General features: G+C 52.5%; 1 protein-coding gene across 1 annotated transcript in view; it reads left to right on the forward strand.

Moving 5' to 3' along the window:
- The first annotated feature begins 369 nt into the window (after positions 1-369).
- The window catches only part of SLC29A3 (solute carrier family 29 member 3), a 45,284-nt gene continuing 32,409 nt past the window's right edge, over positions 370-13,244 (forward strand). The window contains exons 1-2 of the mRNA XM_055535138.1: positions 370-482; positions 3,625-3,923. Coding sequence (XP_055391113.1) covers position 482; positions 3,625-3,923 — 300 coding nt within the window. The 5' untranslated portion in view covers positions 370-481. The remainder of the gene's footprint in view (positions 483-3,624; positions 3,924-13,244) is intronic.

The raw sequence follows: 13,244 nt of genomic DNA on the forward strand, positions 1-13,244 counted from the left end.
CCTCTGCCTCAGCTAGTGAGCCTCTGGAAGGTGCTGGCACCCGGGAGGATCCCCGCGGGTGCGGGGAGCAGTAGGGGATCAGGGAGGTGCAGGTGAGACTCCGCAGCTGCCTGCGGGGAGCGGGTGGAGAGCCCTTCCGGGTCCTTGGGAGCAGGGCTCTGGGAGCTGACGGGGTGGTCGGGCTCCACGGTGGGGAAGCAGCGGCGGCAGCACCGGGAGCCGACTCACTGCGCACTCGCGCGCTAGCCTGGGAGGTGCACCTGGCGGCCGGCGCCTCACTCCCTCCACCTGTGAAATGGGCGCGTGTCCATAGCCTGCCGCCCGCGAAAGGAGACCTGTTTGCAAACCCGGAAGCGCCGGCGGGGGTGGGGCAGGGGGCGGGGCCTGGAGGCGGAGCCCGGCCTCAGGGCCGGCCGAGCCCGGAGTCGCAGTGGCCGCGGCAGCCGGGGAGGCAGCGGCGGTGGCGGCGAGCGACGGCGACAGTAAGTGCGGGCCGGCGGTCGGGCGCGGGCCTGGCCCGCGCCCAGCTCTTCAGGCTCCTGGTCGCTCCCCGGGCTCTCGCTGGGGGCGGCCTCCCCCCTCCCCAACCCCGTGGCCCTCCTGGAGGTGCTCCACTGGAGCCTCAGAACCCGGCCCCGTCTCCGGCTAGGCGCGACGCCTCTCGCTGTGACCACCCCCCTCCCCGGCGTCCATTCTCTTTCTCCCTTGCTCTCTCCTCTCACTTTCCTCTCAACGTTCCCTCCTCCTGAAACTGCGTTCTTCTCCAGATTCTCTTCCCGCCCCCTCATGAATTTCCTGAGATCGGACCTCACCGTTTGGATGTGGGGGGCCTGGGTATGGACAAGTTAGCCCAAAGTATCCAGAAGGTGGCTGAGAGCCCAAATTGGGGCGCCTGAGTCTGGGGGTGTCCCCGACCCCAAGGCAAATTCTGCCGTGGCCCCTTGTGCTTCCCACAGTGCTTTCCCATAGGGTAGCCTCCCCAGCCCCTTGCCCCCATTTCACAGGTGAGGAAATCGAGGCACAAAGGCGAGATTGACTTAAGAGTCAGTCCAAAACTTCCTGGGAACCAGCGCCCAGACCTGGAAGATGGTCTGCGGTGGCCCCAGGCCCCACGAGTCTCTACTGCGTTGAGCAGGGTCTACCCCTTGCCCCAAGTCAACCAGGACAGGAGTAGGGCTGAGCCTTGCCGATTCCTACAGGTGACTGAGGAACACACCCCAGGGCATCGCCAGCCCCGCCCCGAGGATGGCAGGACTCTTCCTTGCCTTTCTTCTTTTTTAATCCAAAGCCAGCAGCTAGCTTTCATAAAGAGTAATAAGACTTTGCTCACTCCAGTGCCCCAGCCTGTGACCTGAGTGAGAGAAAATTCTTGGCTCTTTCAGGAGCTTGGTCAAGGCCGAATGGTCCTGGACAAATAGGCCCCTGGAGCTGAGAATGGACTCCAGCCAAGTGTGGCCTGAGTGACTGAACTTTAGCCCCGGCAGCTAGCCCTGGAGTTGGAGCATCTGGAAAGAACCACTTGCCCATTGTCTGTTGTCTTACATGGGTCATAATTTTTACATTTTTAAACACTAATATAGAAACTGTATGTGTGTGTGTACACATGTGCGTGCATGGCCACACTGGTTAGTTTGTTAGTGCTGAGCTTCCTGTGAATCCAAGCTGGGAAAAGGCTCTGCTCAACCAGGGGAGTTTAAAATAGGCTTGCTGACACAGATGCGCTGGGCTTCCGGCTGCCTCCTGCCTGCCTGCTGCAGGGTACATGCTGCCCCAGTAGGGGCACATACCCTGGCTGTTCAGAATCCGTTCGTTCAGCAGATATTGATAAGGGTGCCCTGCAGTGCTGCCTTAGCCTCTGTTCACGCTCACTGACCAGGAATTCTTCCAGAAGGTCTGTACTTGGAGCCAGTAGACAAGGATGCACATTGCCAACCACCTTCCTCCCAGGGAGGCCAGGGATCCACATGGCCCTCAGACTGACTGGCTGAGTAACCTCACTTTTCCCATTTGTTAGCTGCATGACTTTGGGCAAATTACTCAACCTCTCTGAGCCTCACTCTTCACCTGTGAAATGGGTCTTAGAGTAGCACCTACCATATTGGGCTGTTGTCAGCCTCAAGGGCCAGGTACAGACCTGGACATGCCCCAGTGCTGGGTTTAACTATTGGGAATTCTCACTATTTGAATGCGGGACAAATCAAGTAACTTTACATCCTCGTTCTTTGCATCTGATCAAAAGGAAGTGATAATTCCTATCCTGCCTAATTCTGAGAAATATTTTGAGGCTCTCCTGAAATAGCAGATAAGGCCCTATACTGTACCTCTGTGACAGAGTGTTTGCATTTCTCCTGGTCTGGCTTAATGCTGAGTTAAGGCTCAGCCTCCTATGTGAGCCTAGATGCACTGATTTATTTATTGCAGAAGGGACTACAGAGTGTCCCATCCTCAGTTTTATGGAAATATTTCCCATTTATCAAGCTGCTGCCACAGCCTAGGTGCTATATAGAGCATAGAAGTAGGCATGCTACCTTGCAGCCAAACTCCACAGCCAGCCAGCCAGCTGACAAGCCCAGGATGGCAGGGAAGATGCTGACATTTATCAGCATTGCCAGCCAGTTGCAATTTACAATAACCATTGTAAAAAGGCTTCCCCGGGTTTGCAGATGGGGAAAGTGAGGCTCAGAACTTGGTGACTTGCCCGAGGCCGTGTACACGATCGTTACTGGCAACCCAGAATCTTTAGTTTGTTTTAGCTGCTGCTGCAGATGGGGAGTTGCTCTTTTGTGGTGGGATGTAATGAACAGAGGTGGGGGCCCAGGCAGGAGCTGCAAACCCAGGCTTGGCCCTTTGCCTGGTCTGTGACCTGTTCTTCGGACCTCAGTTTTCCCACAATGACATGAGGGAGTGGCCTATTAGATGTTTCAAACCAGCTTCTGGGGGCAGCTCTAGACACTATAAGGTTTATTTTTTTAATGTTATTTGAATGCCTTTATTTTTATTTATAATTTTTAGTTTTGAACAGATAATACACTCACAAAGTTCAAAATTCAAGAGGCACAAAAGAACATGCAGTGAAGTCCCCAGCCTTGCTCCTCAGAGGCAACCACTGTTTGAAATTTCTTGTGTATCCTTCCAGAGGGTATACTTACATCTTCCCCTCCCTGCCTACCCGATCTGTGCTTCTTATGTACAGATAGTACCATATTCTACACACTTTCCTCCTCCTTAATTTTCTCCCATAAAGTTGAAAAGAGTTTAGAGAGCATTCTTGGCTCATCGAGGGGTCTAATTCTTTTTGTTATGGCTGCTTAGAAATTTGAATGCCTTGAGACCAGGTTTGCCCTTCTGGACTGACTGCTACAGGCTGAACTATGCCGCATTGCCTTACTCCCAACCAACCTGCTACCATGTGGCCTCTGTATAGTTTGGGGGCATCCTGAGGTCACTTACAATAATGATATCTTGTCTTTGCCCCTAATAATTAAACCTGAAGCTCTCTAATCACACTTTGGTGACTCCACAGATCCCCAGGTAGGGGCAGAATCAGCTCTGTAAGATGGGTGAGTCTCCAGCTGTACCTGGCCTCAGCTTCTGATCACCTGCCCTGTCTCTACACCCCAACAGTGGCCATCATCTCAGAAGACGACTTTTGTCATACCTCCAATTCCACCTACAGAACTGCAAGCAGCTCCCTCCGAGCTGACCAAGAAGCACTGCTTGAGAAGCTGCTGGACCGCCCACCACCCAGCTTGCAGAGGCCCGAGGACCGCTACAATGGGACCTACATCATCTTCTTCAGCTTGGGCATTGGCGGCCTGCTGCCATGGAACTTCTTTGTCACGGCCCAGGAGTACTGGATATTCAAACTCAGCAACTGCTCCAGCCCAGCCACTGGGGAGGAGCCTAAGGACTCGGACATCCTGGTAAGGCGAGCTTCTCCCAGGGGGTTGGGAGTCGGTGGGGAACAAGCTTCCTGGAAGGGACAAAGGGTGAATTCACTTGGGTGCACCCTTCCAGGAAGGCTTGTCGCATGTTGCGAGTATGGATGCAAGTTGGGAGGCTGTGTGGAGTGTTGTACGTAGATGGAATTCATTTCAGCCCTAAGACATGTTCTGTGTTACATATGAGGCCTTTTGTTTCACGTGGCAGGGTAATATGGAATTGGATAAGACACAGTCCCAGCCTTCACACTGCTTAGTATTTAACTTGGGGAGGAGATGCAAATGATGAGTCTGTGTAGTGTGGTATAGTGATTAACCCCAAAGTCCTGAGTCTGTGCCTCCATGGGTTTGAAAGGGTGACTCTAATAGCATCAAGTTCAGCTATGAGTTGCAGAAAATTCCAGAAGAGCAGTGGCTACTACAAGATGGAAGGAAGGTCATTTTTCTCTCATGTGCAAGTCTGGAGGGGCCAGCCCAATGCTGGCATGATATTCCATGTTGTCAGGAACCTAGCTGCTCCACCATCTGTAGCTTCCATGTTCAAGATCACTTCATAGTCCAAGATGGCTGTAGGAGTTCTTGCCATTACATCCCATAGGAAGAGGAGGAGAGGCATAAGAACATAAGCACTCTGGGAATTAAGCCCATGGTTTCTGCTCATATTGTATTGGCTGTAATGCAGTCATGTGACCACATGCACCTCAAAGGAGGCTGGGAAATAAAGTCTTTAAGCATGGTCTTTATCCCAGAGAACCATGTACCCAGCTCAGATGAGAGTTTGTGTAGTTGTGGAAGACAGGAGAATCGAAGAATGGGGATAAGTAGTCTTGTCATAAAGGGAGAGATCTCTGCAACTTAGAAGAATGGGGAGGAGACATTCCAGGTGGAAGGCAAAGTCTGAGCTATGGTAGGATGGGAGGAAAGTTCAGATGTCTATGAGGAACAGTGACCCATCTACTTTTCCTGAATGTGGGGCACCCGCACACATAAGAGACAAATAAGGCTTGATTTTATAGCCTTGGCCTTGAAGTCATTGCTCGGTACTTGAATGTCAAGGTGAGGAGTCTCTGTTTGGTTGGCAGTGGCATCAGGTCTACCCTTGCCACCCAGGGCTGCTCACTTTGTGGGGTGACTTTTCCCTCAAGCAGGGAGAGTGTTAAAGAAAAAATAATTCTGCCACTTGTTAAAGCGGTAAGGAAGCCTTTACTCAAGACTGTTGCAGTAAGGGAGAGAGACTGGGCTCACCGACTGCAACGACAAGGGGATTTATGGCCAGCGAGCAAAGTGAGAGGTCAGTGGATGGCAAATTACTAAGAGGAGCCGTCAAGGATAGGGTTTTTTTTTTTCTCATAAATTAATGTTTTATTATACTTTGGTTTAGTATAAAAATTGTCAGTAACCTTACTTGGGAAATAGCCAGAGCATTTGAGAATTCTTTTTAAATTTTATTTTATTGAAGTATAGTTGAAAAAGCCTCAGTTTCCACAACTGATCCAGAGCAGTGTCTGTTCTCTCTTGAAAGCTCGTGGATGGGGAAGCAGGGTGTCTCTGAAGGCAAGCCAGACTGGGGGTTGCCAGCTGCCACCTGTCGCCCCTAGGGCTGCCCCAGGGAACAGGAACAGGATACCCTAGCTGACCCAGCCATACCCCTCAACTGGCCTGGGAGTTGGCTCACCAACCCTCTTCTGAAAATACCTTTGAGATCCCTGACCTAACCCTGTGGAACTTTCGATGAGTCTAACGTTAACTGAGGCTTCCCTCATGTCTGACTGGAAGGGCTCTTCCAGTTACATGGTCACCCAGGGAGCTTTTTCAAAAATTCCAATCTGGGCTCCTCCCCTGACGTTCTGATTGAATCAGGCAGAGATGAAGTGGACATGGGAATCTTAAGACTTCACGTCTCCTCCTCCAGCCCCAGCCCCTAGATTCTGACACCCTGCGAGTGCCTCTCTGTTAACTGAGGAATTCATAGATGCCTCTAGGGACCAGAGCAGCCAGTATAAACTCATTTCGGCGCTGAAGGGCTGTCACAGGAATGTAGTGTAGTAATTTAGAGCGTCCTACTCTAGGTGTGGCCTTGGAACCAGGCTTCACTGGGAGCGTGTTAGTGATGCAGTCCCAAGCCCCCGGGCTGGCTGAGTCAGGAGTTGCTAACATGCCACCCTGGTGACTGGCAGGCACCGTGGAGCTAGGGCAGGGCCTCTAGAAACAGACTGTGTGGGTTCAAACCCTACCTCTGCTCTTAGCTCCCTGGCCTTTCAGTGCTCATCTTGCAGTATGTAACAGGAGAATTATACCGCCACCAGCTTCTTAGGGTTGTTATGAGGATTAAGTAAATTAACATGGACACACAGCACTTAGAACAGAGTCTGGTACCACTGCTGTGAGTGCCGTATAAACATTATTATTATTATCATTCGAGCAATGGGGCCCACACTCTGAGCTGCATGTGGCCCTGGTGTATTTCCAGATGGCTGGCTTAGCCAGGGTGCTTTATGATCCACTTTTATTTACCAGTGACTCAAGTGTCCCAGCTTTCTGCCAGCCTCGGTAAATCAGCCAGCCCTCTTGGGCTTCATCCAGGAGATCCCCGTCTGCCTGGGCCAGCACCCGGCCTCGGGCAGCCCCCAGGGCTGGTTCCGTGTGCACCTGTCCTGCCTCCCCCTCTGCCTGCTGCCCCTCTGCCTGCTGCCCCGGGTGGGGAGGACGTGCAGTCCCGTCTCTGGGAGCCTGCCCTTACCCGGTGGCCGTGTGCCGTGAGCCGCTCTGGCTGCAAGGCAGTCCTTTCCCAGCTGCAGGCACTTAGCATTCCAGGCCCTGCTACTATGCTTTATTGCCTCTTTCCAAGTGCTGGCAGGTGCAGATGTAGTACCTGCGGTTGCCTGGAGCTCCTGGCTCTTGGCATCAGAGATGAGAGACCTGTCACCCTTCGATTCATGGGCCGGGTTTGGGAAGCAAGCATGCTGGGGTGTTTCTGCATTTTGTGGACCATTTTTCTTTGCCTAATTCCTCATTTCTGCCACCCACCTCCCCAGTTCTTTCCCCTCTCTTCCTGATTTCCCTGTGAGAGCTGGTTGGTCTGTGCTGTCACCTGAGGGCTACTCTGGGGGAGGGAGCCGGAAGAGTCCGACGGGTCTGTCTCCAGCCGCCACCTGCAACTCAATTAGCTGTGGGTCTGGCTGTTGTGTTTTCTCTGTACTTTCCTTTGTATTTCTCAGGGATGGATACCTTTGGGTGGGGAGTTTGACTCTATAGGAATTTTGCACAGACTGCTTCCCCATCCCACCCCACCCCCCGCCCCTACCGCCCAAATTATGTACTTTCAAGGTCACCTCCCTTCTCAGGCTCATTTCCTTCTGCCTGGAGCAGCCTCGGGATGGTTTAGAAAGCTTTCTGCTCACCTGCCCCCTTGTCTCCATTGTCTGGAATAAGAACTTTGAATAAACTCACCACAAGACTGTGGGCCCAGAGCCAAAAAAAATTACAGCATAAACAAGGAAGAATTGACAGGAAAATCTGATGCAGGGGGAACCACGACGACTGCCATATTCTGAGCCCGACTATAGGCCCACCATGCTGGCAAGGGTGTTAAACACAGTGTCTCTTGTTAACCCTGTTTTTTTCTTTTTTTTCCAGACAAAAAGGCTAAAGGCTCAAAGAGGTTCAATAGCCTGCCCCTAATCAGACAGCTCGAAGGGCTGTAAACAGTTTTATGGAGAACTTAGGAGGATAGATGACTGCAACATTTGTCCTGTTCAGAGGGTGGTGCAAAGGGGACTGTTGTGGAGACAGGGGCCAACCCACACCTGGATTTGGCCAAACCCTGTCTTTCTTCCTAGGGAGAGCCTGACCCTGGTCTGGTCTCCTTTCTACCCAGGAAGCCCAGGGGCCTTAGCTCTACTCCTGGATTCTGGACCCAGCTTCTAAGGTGTCCGCTGATCCCTCCCCAACCCCCCACTTCCTCCACCCCGGCCCCAGTCCTCCCTTGGCTCTGGGGTTTTTAAACCATCCCTTATTCTGTGGGGCCTCCTTGCCCTCCCCTCGGCCTTTCCTGCAAGCCTGTAGGACTGCTGCTTGGCCAGGGACCGTCTGTCGGCCACACACCCCCTTTCTGACCCAGAGAGGACAGTGGTGACGTTTTCTCCTGGTCATTCTCTGTCATGAGGCTTCCATGGCCTCTCACACACACACCCAGGGCTCCTTTCTGAGGGGGCTGTGGACATGGCCAGGTCATGGGTGGGACCCACAGTCTGAGTTGGTGTCAGCAGGGCTAGAACCCAGGCCTGGCGATCTACAGCTGTCCCATCTATCCGCTGACCAGAGGGGGCCCCAGTCGCCCAGTCCTAAGGAGTGGGGCAGGAGGCAGGTGCATCTCTGACTCTTGGGAACCTCCCCTGCTGCCAGCCGTCTGAGCTATGGGCTCCTCATCTGCGTCCCCAGCGTCCATCAGGCCCTCACCCCACAGCCCTTGGTCTCGACCACTTATTCTGGGGAGCCATGCTCTCAGCACTTTGCATTAACTCGTTTAACCCCTGCCCCCTGTGAGGTGGGAACTGTTGTCATCCATGGTGACAGCACCCTTTTCACGTGAAGACCATTCGCTGTGAATACAGGCCTCTTACTATATGTCCCTGTGTTCCCAGCAAAGAGTTGCACGTGATAAATATTTGTTGCATTACTTATATGACTGGGGAGGAAAGCCTCATGACCCCAATCCAAAAGAGGGCTTTGCAAGGGAGCAGAAGGTCTGGGGGTCACAGTGGTCACCACCAAAGGAGTTCTGATGTTTCAGGTGGTGGGCAGAGACATGAAGTGGGGTTCCTGCCTAGGGAAGGGACCCAGGTTGATCTGATTTAGCAGGTGGGGATCTTGAGCATCTTCTCATTTATGGTAGCTTTGTCCTCACCCAACCCTTCAGCCCCACCCAAAGGAGCAGGATAGCATGACTGGGGAGCTATTCTTACAACTAAGAGCAGACATCCCAGTCCAAGGAGGAGGGTTCAAAGCAACCAGGATGAACTAGTTTAGAGAAGGACAGATTATCAGATGCCTTGGTTATGAGTTGTTGGTTTTACAGAGTCCCCACCACGCAGCCTGTGCCCACCACCAGTGGACCCACCATCTTACTAATATTTCGTCTGCAGGATGACCTGGTGAGTTAGGTGCTGTGCCCAGTTTTCAGATGGAGAAGCTGAGGCTCACAGATTTGGAGCTAGTGACCCAAGGTCACTGACTCCCAAGTGACAGAAGTGGGCTATGGACCAGTCTGGAGTTTAGCAAGAACCTGTGCTGGTAAGCAACATTCTCTGGACTCTCCATCTCCCCTGGAGTCCTCAGTTCTGGCTACACACTAGAATCACCCAGTGAGCTGCGAAACCTACCCGCCTGCCCCACCCACCCGATTCTGGCAACATTGAAGGAGGGGCCTGGACACAAGTATTGTAAAGCTCTCTGCTGCTGCTGCTAAGTCACTTCAGTCGTGTCCAACTCTGTGTGACCCCATAAACAGCAGCCCACCAGGCTCCCCCGTCCCTGGGATTCTCCAGGCAAGAACACTGGAGTGGGTTGCCATTTCCTTCTCCAATGCATGAAAGTGAAAAGTGAAAGTAAAGTCGCTCAGTCATGTCCAACCCTCAGTGACCCCACGGACTGCAGCCTTCCAGGCTTCTCCGTCCATGGGATTTTCCAGGCAGGAGTACTGGAGTGGCATGCCATTGCCTTCTCCGGTAAAGCTCTCTGGGTGAGGCTAAATGTGCAGCCACATGATCTAAGAGAAGGGTTACTAGGTGGGGGTAAGGAGCAGCCTCTACCAGAGCATCCATCAAACAGGCTTAGGCGACCTCATGAGAGATGTAAGTGAGCCCTCTGGAAGGGCTTCCTACGGTGCAGGTTGTCAAAGCTGGCAGTGGAGGGGAGGATGAAAGTAGGCTCCCTGCTGGAAGTCCAAGGAATGGCTTTCCTTGGCCTGGGCTTCTTCAGAGGGAGGAGGTCCTCACTGGGACCCTTCCAAACAGAAATGGTGGTGCTGAAAGCTCAGCTTCTATGCACCAGTGCTGAATCAAATCTTGGAGACAGAGTGCTGGGTGAAGTAGAGAATAGCTTTATTGCTTTGCCAGGCAAAGGGAGATGCAGCAGGCTCCTGCCCCAGAAAACTATGTGTCCCTACATGGGAGGATTTGGTGAGGAGTTATAGCAATAGTTCAAGGGTGGGGTTGCTGATAAAAGGACTGTGTGTGCGGGGCCTGCAGGCCTTCAATCTGCCTCTGGTCTTCTGTCTTCTCTGCAGTGAAGAATGCTAATTCCGTTTGTTGGGGGTTTTGATTCTGTAAAGATCTCAGAGATATTGTGTATCCCGTGAGGTGGAACCAGAACCCAGCCCCAAGGCTGCACTATTTTTTCTTAGCTGCCTTTCCCTTATCTCTGTATACCTTCCCAGATTAGCCCTTTGGAGGAATCTGCCCTTTGGAGGCTAGAGTCTGTTCCCTACAAGAAAAAGGGACAGAAAGGCTCCCGTGCCCAGAAGCCCTACAGGGTCCTGCTCAGTTTCACTGAACGCGGGCTCTGGTATTCCTTGGACCTAAACACTTCGGGCTTGATTAATTCCTCAGTGTGCCTGTGCTGTTCCCCCAGGGCCTGACAGTCTGGGGAAGAGACTTCAGCCCTTCCTCTGATCACACGCTTAGTGTGAGCTGGGGGGCTCATTGCCACCCTTCTCTTACTCCTCACTTGCCAGCCTCCTGGAAGAGGAGCAGTAGGGCCGACTGGGCCCCAAGGTGGATGTCCTAGCACCTGGAGTGACACGGGCAAGAGCAGGGGAGCCATGAGAATGGGGGACAGGGAAGTGGAGGTGGTCCTGGTCTCCCCTCTCCTGCGCTGCTGCCTCTGTGAGGGCCCACCAGTGGGCTGTGACCTGCTCCTGGAGTTTCAGAGCCGCGGGTCATTTATTCTGTAAGTGCTCAGTACCTGGGAGGAAGCTGGGTCTGTCTGTCCCATGGGACTGCAGGGGAGTTGGGAGGAGCCCAGGGGGGTGACAGGACTTTATTCAGCTCCAGTTTTAGTAGTGCCCTCCCTTACCGTGTGGCTTGGGGTCAGGCTCCGTGGCTTCTGGGTCTTTGGCACGCAGACCCACCTGCAGTATGTACAGAGTGCTCAGGATATTATTGCTGGGGGGAAGTCTGGTATTTACTGAGCATCTCCTGTGAGGCATCTGCAGTGTGCGGACGGGGCCGAATCCTTATAATATTCACCACCTTTACCAAACTCTCGCCCTGTGCCAGCCACTGCACTAAGAGCCCTGGTTTGTTTATTAATTCCATGAGATTTATTAAACAACCTACTGTGTGCCAGAGGTTTTCTTTTCTTTATCTCTCTTGGTCCTTATAGCCCTCAGGGTATTATTATGCCCATTTTACAGAGAAGGAAACCAAGGCTCGAAAAATACAAGTAATTTGTTCCCAAGCACAGTCAGTGACAAGTGTCGCTCAAGCCAGGCCTCTGAACCTGCGTTGTCCATGCCCTTATTTCCTGTGCCCCAAAGCTGCCTTTCTGAGCTCGGGTCGCCTCGGCCTACAGTGGCTTGAAGCAGGGCTTGGGTTCCCAGGTAGAGATTGAGGCTGGGTCATGGCAGTGAGAACACCAGATCCTAGCCACTAGACCAGTGGTCAGTGACAAGGGCCCGGGCCCTTCCGCTTTGCAGAAAAGAATTTCCACAAAGTTGGAAAGTAGTGAAGGAAGTGAAGTGTTTATTAGAGGAAGAAAGAGTACACAGTACATGTGGATAGACACATGGGCAGACTCAGAGAGAGAGAGAGAGTCCCAGAGTCGCACCCTGGTGGCAGTTTGAATTTTGTGGGGCATTTCTTCTGGGTTTCCTTTGGCCAATCATTTTGGTTTGCCTGGTTCACAGTCCATCTTTGGGCTTCTCTGGTGGCTCAGACAGCAAAGCGTCTGTCTACAATGCGAGAGACCTGGGTTCGATCCCTAGGTTCGGAAGATTCCCTGGAGAAGGAAATGGCAACTCACTCCAGTACTCTTGCCTAGAAAATCCCGTGGATGGAGGAGCCTGGTGCAGGCTACTGTCCATGCAAAGAGTCGCAAAAAATCAGACACAACTGAGCGACTTCACTTTCACTTTCAGTCCATATTTGGTATATCTCAGGATCATCACATGTGTGTGCCCTCAGCTCTTAGCCAAGATGGACTCTATCGAAAAAGTTGTGGGTAGCTTAGCATCAGTAGATATCACTCCCCTTTAGACCTCCAAGGAGCCTTTCTGTGCCTGTGTGGTCAGGAAGGTACCCTGACTTCAAGAATAAGAAATATGTGGTCTGGGTAGGGCCCAGCCTCCTCCCTTGATTGTCCTGCCCTGTCTTGGTGTTTCAGTCCTCAGGGAATGAATCCCCTATCACTTTACCCGGGGCGGGGGTGGGGGAAGGGGGGGCGCCCATCCACCTCCTGCCTCGTTTCCAGATGTTTTCAGACTGCTTTTGACCCCGGTGCACATTTCACCTGGCAGAACCTACGTGTCTGTAATGGAAACAGCGTTTCATGAAGCATCGTCTACACTTTTAAAAGAAGATCTCTGACTGTAGTTTTCAAAGAGGAGCAAGTGATCATAGGGCTGATTTTATAAATGGCTTATGAGCCACCCAGGCTGAAGATGGAGAGTGTGCTTTGGGATTTAACCTTTGGTACAAGCACATGATGGGCCGGGGGAGCAGTGTCGTGGGGGAGGCGCAGAAGCTGGACCTGGGCTGTGAGGGAGGGGGTGGGGGGAGCTGGGGAGACTGCACACCTGGGAAGCACCTCTGGCTGTTCTGCTCTGTAACTGTCTCCTTCTGGAGGTTTGGAGCGGGAGTTACAGGGGGACGTGTGGTCAGGAGGGTATGGATTTTTCTGGGTTTGTTTTGTTTTTAATACAGGGGAAATGGCAGGCAGTTTGTATTCTTGTGTGAGTGGGCCAGTGGAGAGGGGACCATGGGTGCTGAGGAAAGTGAGGAAGCAGAGCTGAGTGAGGTCCACAAGCAGACAAGGCCTGGGCTCAGAGTGCAGTGGAGGGGTCCCAGGCAAGCCCACAGATGACTCATCCTCAGGAACAGGAGAGAAGGCAGCCAAAGAGAAAATGAAATAAAATTTTGGTCCTGACCTGTTAAGTGGATTTCATATCCATTAGTGGGTTGCAACCCGTTATTTGAAAAGCCTTCACCTGTTTGCCTGTGACCTCACAGTCAGCCATAAGGATGCATTTTGCCCAGAGGGAAGGAAAGTGAAGCGGTAAATGACATGCTGATGCCATAGGGCTGT

This window comes from Bubalus kerabau, chromosome 1, assembly GCF_029407905.1.
Source record: "Bubalus kerabau isolate K-KA32 ecotype Philippines breed swamp buffalo chromosome 1, PCC_UOA_SB_1v2, whole genome shotgun sequence".
NCBI lineage: Eukaryota > Metazoa > Chordata > Mammalia > Artiodactyla > Bovidae > Bubalus > Bubalus kerabau.